Source organism: Cynocephalus volans, chromosome X (assembly GCF_027409185.1).
Source record: "Cynocephalus volans isolate mCynVol1 chromosome X, mCynVol1.pri, whole genome shotgun sequence".
NCBI lineage: Eukaryota > Metazoa > Chordata > Mammalia > Dermoptera > Cynocephalidae > Cynocephalus > Cynocephalus volans.
Window position 1 is genome coordinate 17711287 of NC_084478.1, and position 24144 is coordinate 17735430.

At 42.7% G+C, this 24144-nt stretch overlaps 1 protein-coding gene across 4 annotated transcripts in view; it reads right to left on the reverse strand.

Annotated features, from left to right (window-relative positions):
- Positions 1 to 23541, reverse strand: part of GPM6B (glycoprotein M6B) — a 39334-nt gene extending 15793 nt beyond the window's left edge. For 2 of the 4 annotated variants that reach the window (XM_063083438.1, XM_063083439.1), the window contains exons 1-2: positions 23481 to 23541; positions 15238 to 15357 (exon numbers count right to left, since the gene is read on the reverse strand). In XM_063083438.1, the coding sequence (XP_062939508.1) occupies positions 15238 to 15357; positions 23481 to 23541 (181 nt within the window). The remainder of the gene's footprint in view (positions 1 to 15237; positions 15358 to 23480) is intronic. The other 2 variants (XM_063083440.1, XM_063083441.1) reach the window with 1 other exon arrangement.
- Between the last annotated feature and the right edge of the window lie 603 nt (positions 23542 to 24144).

A 24144-nucleotide genomic window follows, 5' to 3' on the forward strand; every position in this document is an offset into this window, starting at 1 on the left:
TCATTTTATACCAGGTTGCAAATGATTAAGGCGGTCCTGGGTGTATTTATGTGGGAGAGGGCAGGAGGGGTTCTTTTTCCTTGTATGTCCACAGCAGCATTCTGTTTTATTTCACAGTGTCAGACAGAAACACAGCCTAGAAAGGTGGACATCACCTCATCTACCACATCATCCTGAGTAGAGAAACCAAACTCTAGCTCAAGTGACTAGCCGTGCATGCAGTATCCCCACAGGAGAATCGAGGACTTCCCCTTCACTCTCAAAGGCAGCAGCAACCACCCACCATAGTACCCATCACAGAGTCAATGCTCAAAGGGAGAAACAGGCAAACTACAGCCGGTGCTTCTGTAAAGGAAGTTAGACTGGAAAACAGCCGCACCCATTCGCGTACAAATTGCCTGTGGCTATTTTGCCCTAAAATAGCAGAGTCAGAGTTGAGTAGCTGGGACAGACCACATGGTTTGCAAAGCCTGATATATTTACTATTTAACTCTGTACAGAAAAAGTTTGCAGACCCACATCTGGAAGCGCTGGTTGATGCTCAGAGTGTGGTCCCTGGATCAGCAGCAGCATCTAGGAACATACAAAACCTACAAATTATCAGCCGCCTCCCCCACCCTGAATAACTAAATCAGAAACTCTGAGGGTAGACCCAGCAATGTGTTTTAACAGGTCCCCTGGGTGATTCTCATGTATGCTCAAATTTGAGAACCACTGTCCTAAAGAATCACGTAAGCTATTTACTACGTCAGTTCCATCTGATTTCTTTTATCACCAGCCAAATGCACTACAATAAAAATCCAACTCCACAAAATGACTCCTGGCTTCTGCCTAAGATGGAGGAATGGGAACCGAATTTACCCTATCTGCAACATCTAAAGAACTGGACAAAGTATATGAAACCATGATCTTCAGGATATTAGACATCAGGCTAATGAGTCGATTATTAAAATAAATTCTCAGCAGAACCAAAGTTAGAAGATCTGTACCTCATTTCAAAGAAGCAGTTAGCATAGGTATATCTGAAGGCACAGCTCAGCCTCTCTCAAACAAAATAAACTCGTCCCATGACCTTGCTATTACCAGCACCTCAGGTGCTGGAGTCACTTAGAGGTCTTGTTTAATTACAGCTGTCAGGTCAGCAGAGTACCAGGTAAGGATGACAGCATGGGGAGGTGGGGAAGAGGAAGCTGTCCCTGCATTCCATTTCATTCAGCAAGTGCACAGTGTTCACGGAGTGTCTCTGATGTCCCCAGCACTAGACTGGGGACTCAGTGGTGAGCTGAGACAGGTGTGGTCTACACTCTATTTGAGTTTATAGTCCACAGGGAAAACAAACATTAACCAAGTGGTTTTAAGCTCAGATGTATAAGGAGAGCAAACAATGAAGGCTTTCTTAGGTTTCTGCGGGTGACCAGGGGAGGCTTCCAGAGCTTGAATCTAAAGGATGATTTCGAGTTAACTGGGTAAAGGGAGAGAGGGATGGGCAGGGACGGTGTTCCAGGAAGCGCCGGAATAAAAGTTCTACGGTGGAAGGGAGCAGGGTGCATTTACAGGCCACCCGCATGGTGAAAGACGCCAGAACACACAGAGTTCCCAGTAAGCGTGGGACGAGGAAGGCAGGAGGGGTCTGTAGGAGCTACACCAGCTAGGGCTTTCCAGGAGCCTTAAAGATTCTGGACTTTATCCTCAGAATCATGTGAAGCCATTGAAAAGCATAGGGAAGAGACTGGGGATGGAAAAGATCCCTCTGGCTGACATAAAGGGATACGTGGGTATGCAGCTCAAAAGAGCTGAACTTGGATGCTGGCAGCACCTACTGAATAGCAGTGAAAATTTTCAGAGGTCAAAAAAAGATGAGTGGACCATTCATCAGTTGACAGTATTTTTGCAAAGTGTGGTCCTTGGACCAACAGCATCAGCTTCAGCAGGGAGCTTTTAAAAAATGCAGAATCTTGGGCACCACCCCAGACCAGCAGAATCAGAACCTGCATTTTAACAAGCCTGCTGGGGATCTGTGTGCACATGCTTTGAAAAGCCCATTTCTAGTCACCAGTCCCATCTTCCCAGTCTCAGGTGTGGCATCCTGAGTCCGTCTGAAGTGGCCACTCTCATGTTCAATGGTGTTTGGTATTTTCTCCCTAAGAGGTGGCCCACTGGGTTTGGCCACAACACTCTAGCCACTTGCAAATCAAGTAGCAATTTCCAGTGGCCACAGTGAAGGAAAACAAAATGTTCCAAGTTGTTCAGCTTCTCAAAAAGAGTACAACTAGAGTGCTTTTTTCCGAGCCAAGCAAGTACTGTTAACCTCGGAATTTTTTAATTTCACTGTTTTTAAATTCACTGTTTTAAAATTTTTAAATTCATGGTTAAAGTCTTGGAACCAAGGCTTTAGTGCCTTGCCAGAGACAGGGTCTGAGAAGATAGGTATATAGTCACTTGCGAAAACAGACTTACACCCTCCTGCCCCGCATTGTGCTGGGAGTACCAATACAGACAAAGAAAGTGGATCTCTGATTCAAGTTGTCCCCAGTAGTAAAGTCACACACAGGCTGATGTTTTCAAAATACGGGAGTGGTGCCAATTATCAGCAGAACCATGCTATTAAAAAGTGTATGCTAGCTAAGGAAGATCAATGCTTTTCTTGGATATTCCTATAAATCCACATACTACGTTTTCCCAAGCTTCAAAGCAGCAATGACAACATCAGTTAACATAAACCAGAAAGGCAAGGAAAGCATTTTTTGGATGACTATGATCTATTCACGTAAAAAAAAATATAAAATAAAATAAAAAAACCAACACCAGACTTTCTAACACATTTTACTAGTAATTCTCAATACCTCTCACAGTCCCCCAAAACCTCTATTGGGCTAATAATGTCTTAAGCCTTCATTTAGCTGGTCTCTGACTAAAGAGAATTTTAGGTCTTGATTCACACAAAAACTCCAGTGTACATTAGCCTAAGGCAGTTTAAATATATACCACATGGTAGAGAGAAAAAAATACACACCAAGGCCTCTAAGTCTCAGTGGCACTTTGTCTCCAGCGTCCTAGAACCTTTTGTGCGGAACCACAGAATAAAACACCTTTTGTCCTCAGGCTTGCGGATGGCCGTTGCCATGGCTGTGAGTTCATAATGGCCAAGTGATTTGCCCAAGTGGTCTGTGATCCTGGTTGCAGATTTAATGCTGGCTCAGAAGGAGGGCCAGCGGGAACAAGGGCCCAGATTCTTCCCCAGGGAATGAATGTCGTGCGCACGCGCGCGCACACAGCCCCCTCCACACAGGGCCTTCCTCGCTACTTTACTGAGTCCTAATGATCCACAGAATTAAAAGAAAAGGAGCAGGAACCAAAAGCTTTACGATGTTTAAACAACCAGCAACAAGAAAACAGCGGTGGCTGAAATCCTACTTAAGAGAAGTGAATGTCAGGGGCAGGAGATGGCTAAGGAGCAGTTCTCAACAGGGATGACTGTGGCCCTCCGGAGTCATTTGGCAATGTCTGGAGATATTTTTGGCTGTCACAGCTGGGGGAGGGGTGTTACTGGCATCTAGTGGGCACAGGCTGCTGCTAAACATCCCACAATGCATAGGACAGCTCCACAACAAGGAATTATCTGGTCCCAAATGTCAACAAAGCCAAGGTGGAGAAGCCCTAAAAGAGCATAAACAGAAAACCTATTTGTTACTGAGAGCAGTGGTTCATAACGAGGGGCAATTTTACCAGGGGGCAGGTGGCAGGGTGGGAAGGAGGATGAGGTATGTTGCCTCCCCCAGGAGACATTTGGCAATGTCTGCAGACATTTTTGGTCATCACAACTTGGAGGGTGCTTGTGGCATGTAGGAGGTAGCCAGGGATGCTGCTAAATATCCTACAAAGCACAGGACAGCCACACAAGAGAAGGGCAAGAAGCCAAGGGGGAGAAGCCCTGCTCCAAGGTTACGATGTACAATCCTGGTCTCAGACATCTGGTGACGCTGCCAAATTCTAGAAGTTTTTAAGAAATGCTTAAAACAAAATAAACTTTGTTTCTTTAAAAAAAAAAAAAAAGTCATGGAAAAGTTCTCAATTTTTTCCTGCACATTAGAGCAATCTGGAGAGCTTCTGAAAATCCCGATGCCCAGGCTTCACCCCAAACCAATCAAATCAGAATTTCCGGGGATGGGACTCGGAAATTAGAGGGTTTTTTTGTTTTGTTTTGTTTTAAAGCTGCCCAGGGGCTTTCAATGAGCACCCAAATTTGAGAAGTAGTGGTACAGAGCAGGGGTCAGCGAACTGTGGCCCATGGACCAAATGTGGCTCTCCAGGTGGCCTGCAAACCAGGAATGATTTTTACATTTCGGTGTGGTTTAAAAAAAATTCCAAAAAATATTTCGTGACACGTGAAAAGTACATGAAATTCAAATTTCTGTGTCCATAAATAAAGTGTGATTGGAACACAGCCACGCTCATTCATTTACATACCATCTAAGGCCACTGTCAAGTGACAAAGGCAGAGGTGAGTAGTTGCCAAAGGTATTCACCACCAGGCCCCTTGTCAGACAAGTGTGTAGACCCCTGTGAAAGAGCAGTGGTTCTCAAACTCTAATGTGCATATAAATCCCCATTCTCCTTAAAATGCAGACTCTGTTTAGGCAGTCTGGGGAGAGGACTGAGCTTCTGCGTTTCCCACCAGTGCCCGGGAGGTTCCACCCTGCTGGTCCACCTGCCCCACTCGGCCAGACAGGCAGAACACAGGGCTTCTCAAAGGAAGGTATGTGCAGCCCTGGGAGCCCTCGAGACCCTTTCAAGTGGTCTGCAAGGTCAAAACTTTTTTATAATAGCGCTAAGATGCAATTTACTTTTTTTGCCATATTGCCATCTGCATAGCAAACTGCTGATCCTGAGTGGCAATAAGACAGTAGCACCTAAGTGTACTCAGCAGCAGCACATTCACCACTCCGTGCACTCACAGTAAGAATAAAAATAAAAATAAAAATAAAAAGGCCCTTTCACTTAAAAGCATCCTAATAAGCCCAAGGTCCAGGGTTCGACCTTGAAATCGGTGGTGATACCAAGAAATGGGATTTTTTATACGGTTTTATGAAACATGTCAATATCTGGAAGATCTGCACAACTCAGAGAACCAATATTTTCTAAATGACCAAGGTATGATATTACAAAATTATTCTTGAATATAAGAGTCAAAGTGCAACGGATTTTAATGGAACAGATACAAAAAGTTCGCCAACGTGGTTTCAGATTCCACATTACAAGCAGTCTTTAAGAAACCACTATGTGCTGAATCTTGGTGTATTACCAAGGAAGAATTCCACAATTATCTGAAAAGGAACTTCTCGTCACCTACATCAACCAAAGTGAGATACCCCAAGGTGCCTCTAAGTGAAGGCAGAGGCAGATGTAACAATCCAGCCCTCTAATACACGGGTGCTTCAGAAAGTTCATGAACAATTTGGATTATTTTTCAATTCTATTTTTCCACAAACTTTCTGAAGTACCCTCGTATTATTCTAGATGTTAGATTTTCAGAAATGTAAAACAATACTACTCTTCTCACTAAAGCATTATTTTGTTTTGGAAAATACTTATCTTTCATAAACATTACTTATATTAACATATCATTGGGTTTACTATTATTTTAAAAGTTTATTATGAAGTAAATTTCTAATTTCTAATATACAAAATATCTACAGGTATAACCCACATGAGCAAAAGCTTTTTGGGGTTCTCAATTATTTTTAAGAATGTAAAGGGATCTCACACCCAAAAACCTATGAATCGCTAGTATAGCGCAAAGTACAGAACAGTACATTCAAAAAGCTAAGTACAAAATCACTTAAATGATAGGTTGCTTCTCATTTCTCTCGACTTCCTTACAGTCCTAGACATAAAATTCAATTACATAATGCTAAGAATGCTGAAACTATTTCTAATGGCATAAAGGGGAATCGCTTTTTGGCAGATCTTTTTAAAAGGTTGTCCTCAAATCTCTTTAATGAGGAATTTTCATTTTTGTGGCACACCGTGAAAGTCTAAAAACTGATTAGCCTCTAACATTTGCAATATGGCTGGAGCAGTAGAAGATGAGCTATTATGTAAAAATAAAGATACGCTCACATGGCTGGGAATAAAATTCAAGAAACTTCCTTTGCCTTTTGTGGGAACTGGCTTTGGTTTTCCTGAAGACCAGATGTGTGCTCTTAGCCTGGTGACGTGGAGGAGCAAGGAATCAGGGAGGCCCACGGAGAGTGGGGGAAGCTAGCTCTAAGTCCAGGTGACACAGATTTTAAGAGCACGGAGCTCTGTGGGGTGCTCCAGAAATGTGAGAGCTATCCGGAATGTTGAGCATTAGTGGCACTCTGTTGCCTTGACCATCTGGGGGACGGCACCTCTGTTCTCGTGGATTGGATTCAGTTAATCGAGTGTCTGCAGAATTGCTGCTGCGTGCAAGGCATTGTGTGGGGCTACAGGTGGCCCTCCTGGCACTGATCCTTGGGGGTAGGGTGAGGGAGCAGTAAGACAACAAACATATGTCAGTGAAGAGAGGTGACACAGGGACACAGGGTAGTGAGGTAGGGACAGATCCCCTCAGTTAGTGTGGGGAGCTAAGGAAAGTGTCTGTGGGTGGCAGGAGTGTGGACAGGCTGTGAAGGACAGCAAGATTCCCAGGAAAAGCATGAGGGAGGGAGAGCAGGGCCAAAGCTGTGTGGGGCCCATGGGGAGAGCCCAGGTGCAGCCAAGTTTATCAAGGACACAGGGCAGTGTCGGGGAGAAGCTGGAAAGGCAGATACCCCCCGCCTCACCCCCCTGCGCCCTGTGGGAGGTAACCAGGCCAGCCTGAAGCCTCTGGGCTCCACTTTGCAGGCTGTGGGCAGAAGGGGATGGTTTGTGAGTAGGCAAGTGACGTGATCCGAGATGTGCTTTTAAGAGATTAATCTGGCACTGGTGTGTAGGCTGGATTGGGGTGGTTGTGTACAAGTCTTCAGCTGTAGGTGGTGGCGGAATGGGCCTGAGTTCTGTTCAAAGGGGACAGGGCGTCTTCAGTGGAGGCGGGAAGGATAAAAATCAAAGCCGTGGAGTTATTAAGCAATCAGCGTCACACAACATTTCATAAGCATGGATAAGTGAGAAAGGGTGAGAGAATTTATGTGAACAAATCTTCATTAGGGCCTTTCAAGAAAATGCAAGCTCATCCAGACAGACAGACAGAAAGTAGATCAGTGGTTTCTTGGGGAGGGAGGCAGCAGGGAGGGTCTGAGAAACTTTGGAGTGTGACAGGCACATCACCATGCTGCTGGTGGCCTAGTTTCACGGGCACACATGTATGTCAAGACTCATCAAATAGACATTTTATATAGATGCAGTGTATGCATGTCAATTCCACCTCAAAAAATTTTTTAAAAAGACCTGTTTGTGAAGTTTGATTTTTTACAAAAGACAATAGTAGTTTAAAAGAGGTGAGGACCACTTTTCAGAGCTAAGGATTGGTGCCAAAAGGCAGTAGCCACATCAAGCCAGGTGGGGTGGGCTGGGGGGACATATCCTGTGGCTGTAGAACCTGCAGGCTCCCTACACCTGGTGACAGGAGCCCGCAGGTCAGCGAGAAGAGCAGGGGCCTCCTCTGAGCTGAGGGCTGAGGATGGCAAAGGGTCAGGGACGACTCAGGACCTTTACTAGACAAGCAGAGGACAGGAGGCCAGAGTCAGAGGAAAGAAAGGTAGCAGGAGCTAATTAAAACATACCTGTTCCTCTAGCCAGAATAATACACCCACACACCCCATGCATGTGTCTATACGTACAAGGTGTTCAAACTCATGTACACATGCATGCACGCGTGTGGCATAGATTGCATAAACATATATTTGTAGGTTTAAATGTATTGTTTTATGCACGGTGTGCCTTTTAAAAGCACGTATTTCTCTTTAGAAATCACTGACAAGCAGATTGCATATAACGTTCCACACTTACCGAGCCATCCGTGGCTGCAATAAGCTTACCATCCAGGACACAGCTACTCCATGAGCTTCCACTGCTACTTCACTTATAGCCAGTTTCCTGACTCAAAGTATAGGGTCTCGGCCAGGGTTCTCAACCATTGGCATGATTTACATCTGGGGCTGGATTGTTCGTCGTCGGACAGGGGCTGTCGTGTGCACTGTAGGAAGCTGAGCAGCACCCCAGCCTCTACCCACTTGCTGCCAGGAGCACCTCCTTGGCCGTGTGCATTCTCAGCACATCCCCTGAAAGGCAAAACCTCCTGACTAGGAAATGCTGCTCTGGCATGGTGGCTCTCACTCTCACCTACACACAGATCACCTGGGGCACTTTTGCTAAGGCTGAGGCTTGGGTACACCCCTGAGCTTTTGACCCAGTCAGTCTGAATATGGTCTCAGGATTTTAAGACTTCCCTTCCCCGCAGGGCTCTACTGTGAAACCCAGGTGGAGAACTTCCTACTAGAGAACAACCCTATTTCCATCCTTTCTCCTAGTTTAGACTCACATGCAGATGATTCTGGAGACCTCAACTAGCCAGTCAAGCCTTGATTTACTGAACAAATGCCTACTGAGCTCCTATGCAACTCAGAATGCAAGGTCTGGACCAGCCTGACCCAGACCAGCCACATACGTGATGGACACTAACACTGTATGATGTCTCATAAAGCCATGCGTGTCATTAGTGCTAAAAAGGAAGTGACCGTCATTTGACACTATGCAGAAGTGCTTTCTTGGTCCCAGGTACCGAGCCAGGCCAAAGCAGAATGCGAAGCCTGAGGACCTCTACTCTCAAAGCGTCAAGAGTCGAGTGCCTCAGGAGAGCCAGCAAGCGCCTGCCAGGTGGGTGCCCAGCACTGTAGCTCGAGGGGGTGCTCTCCCAGAGGTGCAGCTGTGAGAATGTGAGGAGGTTAGTATCATTAAACAGAGAAGACACTGCTCTCAGGAGACGGAGGATGCATTTCCACCATGAAACGTTCATCCAGCCAGTGGCAGGCAGCCTTCTAAGATGCCCCCAAGGGTCCCCACCTTTTATAGTCATGGCCTTGCATGATTGCGCTTGAGTGTGGGCTGAACCCAGTGACTTGCTTCTGAGGACTAGAATATGACAAAAGTGATAGGATGTCCCTTCCCCAAGTAGGTCTCAAAAGACTGACTTCTGTCTTGCTAGCACTGTCTCTCCTCCTGGCACACCCTCTCACTTCCTCTCTCTGATAAAGCCAGCTGCTATGTCATGAAGTAGCTCTGGAGAAGCCCCACATGGCTTAAGACCTCTCTTGGTTCCTTGCCAACAGCTTGTGAGGAGCTGAGACCTCAGTCCAGCAGGCTGTGAGGAACCAAGTCCTGCCAACAACCACGTGAGTGAGCTAGGAGGTGGATTCTTCCCCGCTCAAGCCTTCAGATGAGACTGCAGCCTCATTAGAGATGCTGGCCAGATAAGCTGAGCCCAGACTCCTGACCTACAGAAACTGAGATAATATATGCTGTTGTTTCTAGCTGCTAAGTTTTGGAGGAATTTGTTATGCAACCATGATAACACAGCCTCAGCCCTGGTGTTTGCCTGCAGCTCTACAATAGAATGTTTTTACAATATTTTTATACACAAAGATTCAATGACAATATAAAACCATTACTTCAAGAGGAGTTTGCTTCAAACTCAATAGCACTGGCAGCTAGATGTGAGAGGTTTGGCTTTGGGCATCTTGAGCATAAACATATATATAGTTTGCCTTTGAATTTCAAGTGTATTTTGTTTGGAAAGGTATTTTGAACTGAAATAATACTTTACCAAATAGATGTTATAATGAAGAGCTATTTTCTTAGCCAAGGTTATGGTTCTCTACGTATATAGCAGTGGTGATCAAATCTTAGTGTGCCTCTGAATTGCCTGGGAGCTCATTAAAATGAGCCAAATTCCTGGGACCCATCCCAGAGGTGGTGGGTGGGGCTGAGCATCTGGATTCTTAACCAGCATCTTCGGTGATTCTGATTCAAGGCACTGCAACCCCATGCTTCAAAAAGTCACTTAAAGAAATGACTCCCAGTACTATGTTTAATAAAACATAGTCTTTTATATATCACAGAAAATAAAAGTTGCTAACGTACACTGAATGGAACAATAGCCAAAAGTAGCTCGTGACAGCCACTTAGCGGGGCTTGGTTTACTATGGGAACATGAGGGACCTGGAGAGAGGAGGGTGAGGGATGTTTGGTGAAGATGATTTTAGGAAACTGAGTGTCTAGCAAAGTTTTTAGGTGTTACCTAATCCAAGCAGATAGAATTTTCAAAGTATTCTAAGAACATGATTCCTCTAAGCTGGGCTGGCCATTTTGTTTTCTGTAAAGGCCCAGATAGTAAATATTTTTGACTTTGCAGGGCATACAGTTGCAATTTCTCAACTCTGCTATTGGAGCATGAAAGCAGCCACAAAACAATACATAAGTGAAAGAGCGTGGCTGGTTCCAATAAAACTTTATATACAAAGACACAGGGGGTGGCATCACCAGCCTGGTCTGAGGCAAGTCCTCACAGGAATCTCCATTTATCACCACATTGAAACAGCACATGAATGTAAACAAGGTTGTTTTAAGACACAGAAAAGCTTGTTTCAATCTCATTCTTTCTCCTCTCAGCCTGACATGTCATCACGAGGGTTATTCCTCGGGGTGAAAGCATTGTCCATGGAAGTTTCCAGATAAAATGCAAGCATAATGATCTCTAAATGACTCTCTGACACCCAGAGCATTCCATTTAGTACAAAAGCCATTGTATATAAGCTTTTCATAGACATGGAATCACATTGGGGGTGTGTGTATGGCTTATTTGGGAGTGAAGCTGGGCATCCAAAAGGACACAGCCTGGGGAGGTGGGAAAACTCAAGTGACCAACTTCAGCTACTTCCAAGTATCTCCAGTTACCTCTAAGGGTGGCAAAAGATTTCAAAACAAAATTAATTTTAAGTAACTCTAATTGAAAACATAGTGCAAGGGGTATCACAAAGGAAGCAAAGACCAGATATCACTACTTGTAAAGGGCTGAGAATTACTCTGTCTTAAATAATCCAAGTTGTGTTCCTAAAACCAGACATTGTACCTGACAGAAGGCTCCAGATCAACACTCAATACTGATCGATTTGCTTTTCATCTCTACTTTGCCTGCCTACTCTGAGATGAGGAGCAGACACAAGACCCAAAGGCAGCAAAAGGAGCTGATATATCAGACACAGTAAGCCAGTGTTACATAACCAAGTGCTAACCATATGCTAACAATATTGCAGACCAAAAAACTGAATGTTTGTAATCAATCAAGAAATCCTTTATGTGTATGCATATATATATATATTTACGTATATACATGTATATATATCATGGCTGACATAGCAGTCTTTGGTAAATAAACTATAAGATAGTTAACTGTTTGATATGGCACAGTTTGTAATAACTGCAGGTGATTTGAAAATAAAATAATTGATACATAGCAGATAACAAAATGTGAGGAACTCTAAAAAACTCAGCAACTTTATAGCATGAACCTGAGCTACGATACACTCGCAACATGTTCACCATTTACCTCCACTGAACCAGAAGCACCTTGAGTAAATGGAAGTCACCAGACGCACTGAGAGCTTCCCCCAGATTAGGTCACAGAAGCTAAAAAACTTCTCCCACCAGATGCTGGGGAGCGGAGAGGCACCACCATCAGAACCCACACAACACGATCAGACAACATCTGTTCAATGGTGCATACAAAAAGATTAAGGGTTTTTTTTTTCCTCCTTAAGATACATTTCAGGGCCAGCTGGTTAGCTCAGTTGGTTACAGTGCAGTGTTGATAACACCAACGTCAAGGTCATGGGTTCAGATCCCCATATTGACCAGCTGCCAAAAAAAAAAAAACCCACAAAAAAACAAAAAAATACATTTCAAGTGTTTTGAGAAAAGACTTCAAACTCAGTGGCCTTACAACCTTAGGTTAGGTAAGAGTGACACTAAAAAGCAATAACAAAAATCCAATAGCATCTCCCAGGACTTTACACCCACAGATGTCACTCAGACCACCACCTCAGGCCTAGGCCCTCAAGGCAGCATCACGCAGGGTTGCCCATGGGACCACCCATCCTTTGATACCCTGTAGGCCTAGAGAAGATGTGGACACTACCTGCCTAAAGAAGCTAAAAAATTAAAAGGTAAAAACAAAGAAACAGATGGTGAAAGAGCAACTAGTAATTCTACTGGGAAGTTGAGCAAAAACAAAGAAATACATGAAAAGGTCAAGGCAAAGGACACTGGAACCACCTTTATCTTTCCAGTGGGAAACAAGGAACTTGCAGGGGGAAGGCAGTCTCTGCTAGAGTAACTGCATGGTGGGAGACGCATTTTCCTTTGACAAAGATTTCCTGGTCAACCTATATCAAAACTTCTTCTCCCCCCACCGTGGAAAGAAACTGAAAACTCTGCAGGGGAAATAAAAAAAAAAAAAAAAAAAAAAAAAAGGACACAGGAGCCATATGGAATTCTCTATTTTTTCGCCTTACACCATCTGGTTTGGGACTTAAGTACAAAACGCAACTGCATTAATTTAAGAGCCAACAAAATCTCTAAGCAACTGGGAAGGCGATAACATGGTTGTGTTAGGTCCCCTCGCTCTGTGGCCTGTGCCGTGGTCTTTATGCTATCATGCCCAGGGTCTCTGCAGGGGGCTCTGGTCCCGATCTTTTGTGCCACAGCAGCACCTCAGTCAATGCACACAAAAGGTTAAAACTACGTGTGGGTAGAGACCACCTCAGGAGGTGGAAAGATAATTCTTTAAGTTCAGTGATTTTGTTTCCCCCCCTCAGGCAAGAACCTGCTAGTTCAGGGAATTCTCGCTTGCAGTATCACCAGCAACCTAGTACTAGTAGAGTTCTACAGTCTCTCACCATACCATTCCAGAATTCCAGAAAACCTGAAAAGTAAGGATTTGGGGGCAGAGAGGGCGGAGCTAACTCATCTGGCAGCAAAACCTGTTCTGACCTGAATGGACAAGGGGCTGTTGTTCATCTTACCTGGGCTCTTCAGAAATACTAACGGATGGGATTTGCAGGAGCACCCAGACCTTGCTGGTGGCAGCACCATATTATCTTTTGAAAACTCCAACTCTTCAGGATTTTGACACAAATCTGTTTTAGAAAAGCAACTGGAGCCTTCCATTTTTCTTCTCAGCTGCCACTGCTTCTGAGAATGCCCACATACTGGTATCTGGTTGTAGGGCCAAAAGCACATGAGTCTCATTCTAACACTCTTCCAGGCACCTGCCCAGCAAGTGCAGAAAACTCTTCAAGAGCACCTGACAGAGGGTTTTGTTTCCCAAATGAAATACTCGTGTTTACTCTGCACCACATAGTTTATGAACTAAACCCCAGGAAAGACTAAAGTTTTTCTCAATTTCATTGGCCTGGTGTCACCCAATACTTATTCTTAAAATGAAGACCATTTTAAGAATGGTCTACCTCCTTCAAGCAGTAGTTTCTAATAACTTGGGGGCTTTCTTGTTATGTTAACAAACACCCCTCTATTGTCCCCTCTCTCTCTCTGCCCTTGAATTATACACATACAGCTAATGACTTTCGGAAGTGGGTGTTAAAAACCATTTTATTGAGATACAAGTTACACACCATAAAATTCCCATTTTAAGTGTAACAATCCAATGGTTTTGAGTAAATGTAAGAGGTGTTTAACCATCACCACAATCTAATTTTAGAACATTTTCATCACCCCAAAAAAGATACCTTGTGCCCATCTGGACTCACTCACCATTCCCTCCTTCCCCCCAGTCTCTGGCAGCCACTAATCTACTATTCGTCTCTATGCATTTGCTAATTCTGGAAGTTTAACATAAGCAGAATCATACAACATTGGTTTCTTGTGTCTGGCTTCTTTTACTTAGCATAACGTTCCTGAGCTTCGTCCGTGTGGTAGCACGTATCAGTACTTCATTCCTTTTCATTGCTGAATAGTATTGCACTGTATGCATTTATCATGCCCAGTGACAATTTATCAAGATTCCAGAATGCCCCCAGTCTTTGAGGGATTTATGAGAATGGATACCTGATGTCACCTCTTGCTCACCTTTTTTAACCAGCACTGCCCAGGCACGCACAGAACTGGCACCTAAGAGCCATACAGCGATGAAAAAATGCACAGACGCAGAACTAAACCCAAAGTCAGATTTCATGTTAATTAACCTGACCCCACAATTTAGGTCGTAAAGGAAAAAAGAGAAAGTTGTATGAAACTAATGATGGGGTTTATGACTTTGGAATTCAATGGGTGCCTTACATTGTGCCTCAGGATTCTCTTTCTAGAGTTGTACATGCCACACTGCCATTTCTGATTTATACCTGAAAAAGCAAGCGGCCATGTGGGAGAAATGACGTTATGGGTTGACACAAAATCACAGCAATACTTTAAGCCTGTTGTGTTTATCTGACCCACCGCTAGCCCTTATTTCCACATCTCAAGTAGCTTCAATTACAGTTCTGCCTTGCAAATCACTGGGTTTTAGCTAACCGAGCTGAGCATTAAGCCACGTGGAGACCTTGGGGATGTGGGAGGGCGGATGTTCACATTGCTCAGTGCTCTCCCCCTCCTGGGTCCCCAAATCAGCTGACACACACCCAGCCCCTCGTGGTTCTGAGACACTGGTGTCCCTCACGAGCCAGGAAAATGGAAACCGGACCCAATGGACCTACCTGATGGAAACTGAGTACACAATTATCCGATCCTAACTTCACAGACCTTAGGTTTTCTTTCTCAAAGACAATGATGTTAAGAGAGGATGGTGCAAAGCAGTGGGTCTGGGAAGACATCTGGGGTACTCGCAGAGCCAGGGCTCCTCGAGGGCCCTGGCCCAATTTTTCACCCCGTGGTGGACACGTGTGCCCCACGCCCCCATTGGTTCAGACATTGGAAATTCCATGGTTAACCCAAAGTCATATCTCACTGTACATGGCTCCCTTTGAGAAAAGAGGTGAAGGTGAGGGAAGAGGGAGAAGAAAGTGCAGAAAGATGGGTGGAATGGAGAGGGGGAGAGAAAAAGAAAGATGATTTAACAATTTTTTCAGGGCCAATTCCTCCCACGCCCATGTGTGCCAGTTAATGCATTCAGCAAAACAGAAAATATCAAACTGAAAGCACCATTGTAAATATTATTAAAGATAACAGTTGACTTGCTATTAGAATTCACCCCGAGGCTGTATTTACCTGGACTGCTCAAGCGGCCAGCCCTGTCCCCCAGGGTTGGCACAGGATGGTACTGGTGGTTCTTTGAGCCTGGGTACATCCAGTGGTACCTGCCAATTTCCATTTCAGCTCTGCTGTTCACTGCCAATTTCAGGTGGCAAAGAGTCAGTGTCTCTATCTCCAGCAAAGATTCTACATCAGCATTTTTATTTATTCTTTTTACCATATAGTTAAAGGAAATGGGGAGTTTAAAAAATAGCTATTGAAATGCAACTCTTCAGTACCAGCTTATCAACTCAGCACGATAAATCGAGAATGCTGGAGTCTTAATCAAATTTAAGATTACATAAATCACCCAGATTACCTTTTCTTTCCTCGTTTCCTCCATCTCCCCCTTCCCACCCCACCCCTTAAAATGCTCGTTTTGGAAAGATACTATTTATAGTGAAAATTTGGCTTCTCACAATAATATTTTTCTTTGTTTATTTCCTTTACAGACCAAGAGAATGCTATAATTACTGTCAGCTACACAGGCAAAGGTGAACACAGGCTCACTCTCCATAATGCTACCCAGAGTCCAGTCCTGAAAATCTGGCAAATAACCCCATGCTCTGCTGAATCATGAATGAAACACCTGTCCTCCCACTGATGTATGCGGTATTCTCTGTCACCTCATCTTAAACTCAGTATGTCAGAGTCCAGAATGTTCTGGATTAAATCCTATTCCAATTATCTCCCAGTGTGTTATAAAGGGCTTCTGGTCTTGGGCTCAAATCACTGCTTACTCACATACAGTGACAATTGGCCCCCCCCAGGAACTCACATCTCTTATCTGGTAATATGACTATGTTTCCCTTTCTTAGGGGATTGGAGAGAAAAATAACTATCAATTTGCCTGGCACAGAGTAGGCTTCCAGTAACTGTTTGTTGAATTACACTCCTGAAATCCCTGAGATACCATAAGGTCACTGTGGCCAGCTTACATTTGAGAAACCCATAAAACCCAATAAGGGGTATCACAAACCTTTAAGGATTAAAAAACTGATTCTGTCACTGAAGCAGGTGATAATGCTCCATTTGGCCTCTCCAATCACTGAGGATAAGGAACCAGTAACTAACCACATCGTGGGGCAGACAACTCCACTCTCCACAATCTCAGAAAACTCTCAAGATATTTCATACTGCGAAGTGGAGCCATATGTACTTTTCCAGGTGGTATTTGAGAGAAAACCTTTTTGGCTTCAAGGCAAGATAAAAATACCATATTTAAAAGGAAAAAAAAAAAAAGAGAGAGATGCTGGGATAAGATCAGAGCTGCACAATGAAACTTCACTGCTGCTGTTGTCCATGATGATGATAGCTAGGATTTATGGAGTGCTCACAATGTGCTGGTCATCACGCTACCTCATTTGTCACAAGCACCCTATGAAATTAATAATAAATAGTAACTATCTTTAGAAATGAACAACCTGGGGCTGGCCAGTTAACTCAGTTGGTTAGAGCGTGGTGCTGATAACACCACGGTCAAGGGTTCAATCCCTGTATCAGCCAGCCACCAAAAAATAAATAAATAAGTAAATAAAAATAAAAAAGAAATGAAGAACCTGAGGGCAATGAGAAGGTAATGATCACTTGCCCATGATCACTCAGACAGGGGGTGGAGAAGCCCAAGTGTGAACCTGGGCAATCTGATTCCAAAGGGCATACTTTTGAAACCACCTTATTACCCTACTGTGTCCTGTGCATCTACCACCATTTCCTAACCTTTTGCCAAGGCAGTGGTTAGCTCAGCTAGAGTTTTTCTGAGGTCCATTTGGAGGTGAGCTGTGCTTCTGTGTCTCCTAAAGAAATGGTCCAGGTCTTGAGCTACTGATGTTATTTTAGGGTTCTTAAAAGTGCTTCCCTTCCCTGGATTTAGTTCTCAGCCTTCCCTGGATTTAGATTTTTGCTTCCCTGCTCTAGAAAATTCTCTCAGATGGGTTCTGCTACATTCTCTGAAAGCAAAGAAACCCAGTGGGGCTGGTGGAAAGAACCAGAAGAAGGTCAGGCCACCTCATAGTCTGATACAATTTCCTCTTGGTAAAGTGGTTGTGAGCCCTCCATATCAACCCCCAAGCACGAGGATTCTAAGTAGCTCGATTGCTTTTGATCTGAAAATTTTCATCCTCCTTTAAAAAAAAAATGTATCTCTACATGCTCAGAACACAGTAAATCTTTGCTGAATAAATTCTGGTTGAAAGCAAGGGTCCACTCTGTGGACGCTAAAATGGACCTCCTGGTACCCCACCATGCTGACTTCCACCCAGGCCAGGCCAGGCCAGGCAAGTCAAGGAATCTCTGCAAAGGACTCATCCATGCTCTGTCATTATCTCCTCATGTGGATGGGGGAGTCTCCAGACATTCGGGCAATCAGGGACAGGCTGCTAGACAATGACAATGAACAACCACGGACTGCCCAACATTAACGTGTTTTCTGAGAAAAACATGGCAGCCATGCCTGAGATGCTTAATTCAGCATAAAAACATGACCACTCCAGCAGATGCAGAAATGGGATTAGCCATTGGATGGATGTTTTCCAATCCCCTGGACTAATACTTCTGAAGAGGCCTTGTAATCTTTAGATATGTACAAAAATTATTTCTATTCTATATGTTTGGGCCAAACTTAAATAAAGACATTAAAGATATTTATAAAATTTCAAAGAGCACATATACATTTTAATTCCAAGGACAGGATCCCAACACCTAGAAGGGAGTTGCATGATTCTGAGGGGAAACCTCAGCTTGAATGGTCTATTAGAACACCCTGTTGACTCTGGCTACCCGGCAAGAAATGGGAAAATGGTTTATGCCTTACAGAGGAAGACTGCAAAACGTCCCCCTTAGAGAGTAGAGGGTAGAGATGAGGTGAGCGGTGGTGGCTTATGGGGACAGACACACAACTGTGAGTGGTCATCACCCAAGGTGGGCATGAAAGAAACAATGGGAAATTGAGGAAAGGAAAGGAAAACAATGCCTTGTTCCTTTTTTTTTTTTTTTTTTTTTTTACCCCCACGTTTACTTAGATAGTATGATTCAGTGACAAGGCTGAACAACTGAACTGCAGACAGGTATGCTTTTTAGTATCTAGGAAAACTCTCACAAACACTGAGCTTCCTAGAAAGACCATATTTGCTGGGCAAGGTCTTTCAAAGATACATTTGTCATCCTTCATTCTTAGCTATTGTTTAAATTGGTAAAGGAAAGCTCTAACAATACTTTAGAATATACTAAAGACTGGCAAATGATGGCCATCTGTTTTTATAAATAAAGTTTTACTGGAACACAGTCACACCAATTAGTTTACGTACTACCTATGGCTGCTTTCATGCTACAATGGCAGATTATAGCAGTTGCTACAGAGACCATGTGGCCTAAAAAGACTAAAATATTTATTATCTGACCCTTCATGGAAAAAGTGTGTTGACCCTGATATCAAATATAGCATGGTAAAAAAAAAATTAAAAAAAAATAGCATGGTAAGGCGTGAATATATAAAGTGGTTAATGTGATTAATAAAATCATCCTACAAAATAAGGAATTATTTTATTTTCTCTTATTAAACACTCTCTGAAGAGAAATATCACTGGGCTGGCTAAGGATCACAATTCTTTGCTATGGCATTGTTGTCTACTATTTAATGTGCCACCAATCGGCAAAATTATGGTTAAAACCAAGATTCTTCTACTCCTAGTGGTCCCCTTGGACTCCTATAATGTGAGCTGAGAGGAAAGAGGAAGGATGATGTTTCAGAGGAGAACATTATTACATGATCAAATGAATGGACAAATGAATGGACAACAAAGCACACTTGTGAAGCTGGGATTGTAGCCTCTCTCTCTCAAAAGCCAGTGTGTACCATTCTTCCTCCATCTCATCGCTATCCCTACTGCTGGCCAACCATCTCGTATGTGTGTGCATTTGTCCAAAGGAGAAAAAAGCAAGAGAGTATCTTTGGAACAAGCCAATTCATTACCAGTCCCAGTGAGGGGAAGTTTACATCATTGGGACACTGGCTACTTTTCATATTCTTACATATATCAGGACTAATAAGTCATTTTATTAAGATGTAATAACTCTAAATTGACCTGTACTTCCTAATAACAGAGAAATGGAATCTTAAAAATTACAATCTTAATTCAATTCAGGGTTTATACTCAATTTCAAGGAAGGCAAATCTAAATTTCCAGAAATGGGCCAGGATTCTTTTCCTAATGAAATGGCAAGGCCAAGTCCTGAAAAGTATCCTAATGGAATCAATAAAGTAGGAGATGCACCAAATGGCTCCCTCAAATCTTCTCCACATTTACATTTTCTAAAGAAAAAAAAAAAAAAAGAAGAAGCCATATCATACCTACCACATATGGCCTGACCATCTGGCTAGCCACTTTTCTCTACAGCCTATTCCCAAGACACAATCTCTTCAGATGGCCACCTTGGCGAATTCTTACAGAAAATAACTGCCTCTAGAACTTTCTCTGTACTATATTCTTGTAATCAAGTTAGAAAATGTCAAAAAAATCTCAAAATCTAATAATTCATAGAGCATCAGGAAGAGTGTAACATGTAAAATGTGTTCCTTTGGGTTTTTAGCATGTAAGTCATACACTCAAGAGGAGAGATCTTTACCTACACAAAAAAGAGCCAAAAGTACATATATTTTGTTAAATTAAAAAAATAAACACATAAACTATTTAATCAAAAGATTAAAATAGATATGTTAATTTTTTAAACAAGTCAATAATTTGAACTCTGCTTACTTTGACTATATCCTGTAATTTATTTTAAATTACACATTGCTTTCAATTTACTATATTTTTTTCCTATGTGGTTAAAAACTTAATTTGAGACCTGTAATTCTGGAATTTATTTCAGCAATGATTCATAGGAATTTAACTAGCCTGCCTATAATTGTTTCAGTAGATTCCAGTTTTCTACATATAATAAAAATAATTTTTTTATCACAGATACTTAGACTTTTTCTCACATAATAGAGCATACAGAGTTATGATTCAACTGTTTTCCTACCCAGTGATTATGCAGTCCAATTCCAGACACACTTGTTTTCACAAATGAATTCACATCCAGTCATACTCCACTGAAATCAATAAAAACCGGCTCTCCATCTTTTTATTATTGGGTCCCATGATCTATTTCCTTTGATAGTCTTATTCATTTCCTCCACTTATTCTATTTCAGTTAATCTGTTTACCCAGTCCTTACACTTTGATTTAATTTAACGCTTTCAATTCAAAAACTGTCATTTGTAATAATTTGGCATTTCTTACATCCGCCTGAGAAAACCTGCTTGCTTTCCATAAAAATCCCTGAATATCTGCTAAATACTTCTTGTGAATACTGGCCATCCAGTAGTCTTCTGTGATAAAAACTAACAGTCTGTTTCAAAAACACAAATGCTTTCCTTTTGTAAGGACTTGGATTATTTTTGTCTAAAACAGAAACAAAATCACTCTGATTTAGTTTAAGGGAACAGCTCTCTTTGGAGTTAGTGAATCACAGTAGCTGGGATACACTGTCCTGCCGAAACTCCTGGGAAAGAACCCCAACTAGAAAAGCTGAGCTCAATTTATAAAGCTAAGTTTAATTCACATTCTTAACAGACACTGTAATAATTATCCAAAACTATTAATTCCCAAGTTATTGGGTCCTAGCCACTGGGCAATCATACCCCAAATTAAGAGATAGGCATCGCCCCTATCACCAACAACTGAAAACAGATGAGAGAGGAGGAACAGAGGGGGAAATAATACATGTGCATAAAAAACTGTGAAGTGACAGAATGTATAAGTTAAATTTAGTAAATAAAATCCCTTGCTAAAAGGCTTAAAAGGAAGAAGAAAAAAAATCCAAATCTACTAGCTCAAGAATTATAACAGGTTCTATAAGTAACTATGTCAAATTTTAAAATATTAATTTCAATGAAATAAGCATTTATTTTATAAACTTAAATCAGAAGGACTACTGGAGTACCAAGCAAGCACAACCATTTATGGCTATTGTTTTATGCCTATGTGTGCCTTAATGACAATGCCCATGCAACTGGGAAACTACAAAAATACTTGTGAGTTTTGACTCTGTGAGGCTGGCATGTCAACCCGCTCATCTAATGAAGATGAGTAGATAGGCCACCCTCCAGATCTGCATTTATGGTGGGTCACATAATGTTCACGTAAGCTGCGTATCAGGAAAAAGACATGCCTTGGCCCATATTCTTAATCAAGCATGTGCTATCATGTGACACTAGCTTTTGGCAGCCTGGTATTTTTAAGTTATTTAACAAGCTAGCATGTTTACATTTGGGTAATTTTAAAAGTTCTTCCAAGAATGATCTTTTGTCTCTAAAACCACAGCTAATGAGTTTTCATAGACAGGTTGTCAGGGATGTAGTGACAACTTGGAGATCTATTAAATAATATTTCATTGACATATTAGCAGTCCATAAGACTAAACGATGATGAGACACACAATTGTGCAGTAAACATTTTACAGCAGTTCTAAGCCCCTTGCTTGTTTCTGGAGAAAAAAACAAAACGTATGTTTTTGCAGAGACCAAAATGTCTTATGTCTTGCAAAGATCAAAATGGTTTTATCTGCCATGGGCAAACACCATATTAATTTAAAAGCATGGACTAAACAAAATCATCTGTTTTATTAAAAAATTGCTATAAACTGTGATAGGATCTCTCAGGACAATGCTATCATATTATAATACACCCCCCTCCAACATGCAATCAACTTAGTCTCTAATCATCATGGAAATGAATCTTTCAACTTTTGTCTCACTTTTCCTAAGAGCTCCTCTTATTGCTATTTGGTCATTCATGTAGATTTTTTTAAAGGCACATACAAGAAAAGACAGGGTAGTTTTTTGGTGGGGGAAGATAAGTGTGATACAAGGGTTGAACTAAACTACCAATTTTAAAATTAAATTGCTATGTACTTAATGCCACTAAACTGTATATTTAAAAATGGTTAAAATGGCAAATTTTATGTTGTGTCTATTTCATAGTTTTAAAAAATTTTATAAATAAAATTGCGCTGTTGGGGATAAAATGTTATGTGTACAGAAGAAATTCTATATAAAAACAAGCAGCCTGTACCCCAATGTGCTAAGTCGAGTTACACATAATTGCTGTTTTTGTGGGTTTAAGATGGTTGACAATCAGCACTTTTCATATGGTTCAGCCTAAATATTCATAAGTAAAATGAAGTTGTGCCTCCATCCTGGAGAATTCATATCGTTTAGTGACTCAGTGGACTCAAGGGTTGTGAGAAATAACCTTAGCATGCTGGCTTTTGATGTTAGAGCCACTGAGGTTCCAAAATACGTTTTTGTGCATTTATGACAGTCTACGACTTTCAGCCAGGGAGATGGATTACATCGCAGTGCGATGCCATTAACCTAAGGGGGCTGAGCTGACTCTTAGGGGCATCAACATTGATGTCAGTCGTTATTTAGGCAAAGGGAGAATAATTTTAGCTTCTATTTTCTGTCACTTTCTTACCGCAAAAAGACATATTTCTCCATATATCAAAACTGGGGTATGTTCCAAGACTCCCTTTAAGGAATAGGACCTTGACCAGTTTTCCTCCCCCAAATCTCCAAGGCATAATTAGCAGAAGACCACCCCGGCCCCGCCCTTTTCTCAGTACCAGGCGACAAAGCTCATGTCCCCTCTCCCAAGCTCTAGCTGTAATCAATGATTATTACATGTCATAGCCAGGGCCTGATACACAGAAAGAGCCATCACATTGGAATAAGAAAACTGGACAATACCCAAATCACGACTGGACTAGCGGAACCAAAGCAAAATTCGCGTGCATGCTTCTCCAGTTCCTCCTCGGCATTAGCAGAAAACAGCACATTCCTCGTCCCCGGCATATAACATGCAAAACATAGGACCTAAATTATGATTAAGTCTATTCATACAAGACAGTTTCCCCAATCCCTCTGCCCAAGGTGACAAACTACAGTCACCCTTCTCTGAAACAGCACGTTCGGTAGAAAGATTTGGAACGGGGATGGATCGAAGAGAGGCTGCTCTAGTCATTTCACATCAGCCCACAGGACCAAACAACCCTGAGAGCAAGATCCTGCCATAGGGATTGTTTCAAAGTCATCTGAAAAGAGAAACAAAACCGGGCTAGCCCTTTTTCAGCACCCCCGGGAAAAGCTTGAAACAGGCTATTAGAGCGCCGGGTACCTTTTCTCTCTTGGCTTTGTTCAGTATTTTCCTCAGCTGCAGTTTCCATGGCTGGCTTCATACCATCCACCAAAAATGCTCTGCCCCGCTCCCCCCAGCACACACTTTGCTCCCTCCCCTTCCTTTCCTTTCGGACTCCCCTCCGTCTCTTATTTCCACCCGCCTGATTGAGAGGCTCTGTTCTTCGCTACAGTGGATGACAGTCCCTTCCAAGATGCGAAAGTCTTGTCAGCGTCAATTTCGCTCTGCCTGCTGGTCCATAAAAACAGCTGCCAAGGAGCGGGCAGCCATACGTCACCGAGGATCCCGGCTATAAAACAGCCACTCTGTGCCCAATCGTGCCTCCGGCCTCAGTGCGGGTCCCCCCTGCTCCCCACGGGCTCCTCCCCTTTGCTGTCTTAAGAGCTCGCTCTCCCCCCCCTCCCGCCTTCTCTGCGCCCTTCTGTCTTCTCACCAACTGCACCCAATGAATGCTAATTAATTCTCCCAGGGAAGAATAGATGGGTGACATCAGAGGAGGGGATGTGGAAGAGAAAGAAAAGAGCCCCCTCCCACCATGTGACTCAGTTGGTTGGCCGCAATCGACAGTCTCCCAGGAGAATGTGTGACTTCGTGCAAGCACAACACTGTCATTCCCATGCCGTGTGACCCTTTCCTAGCACAT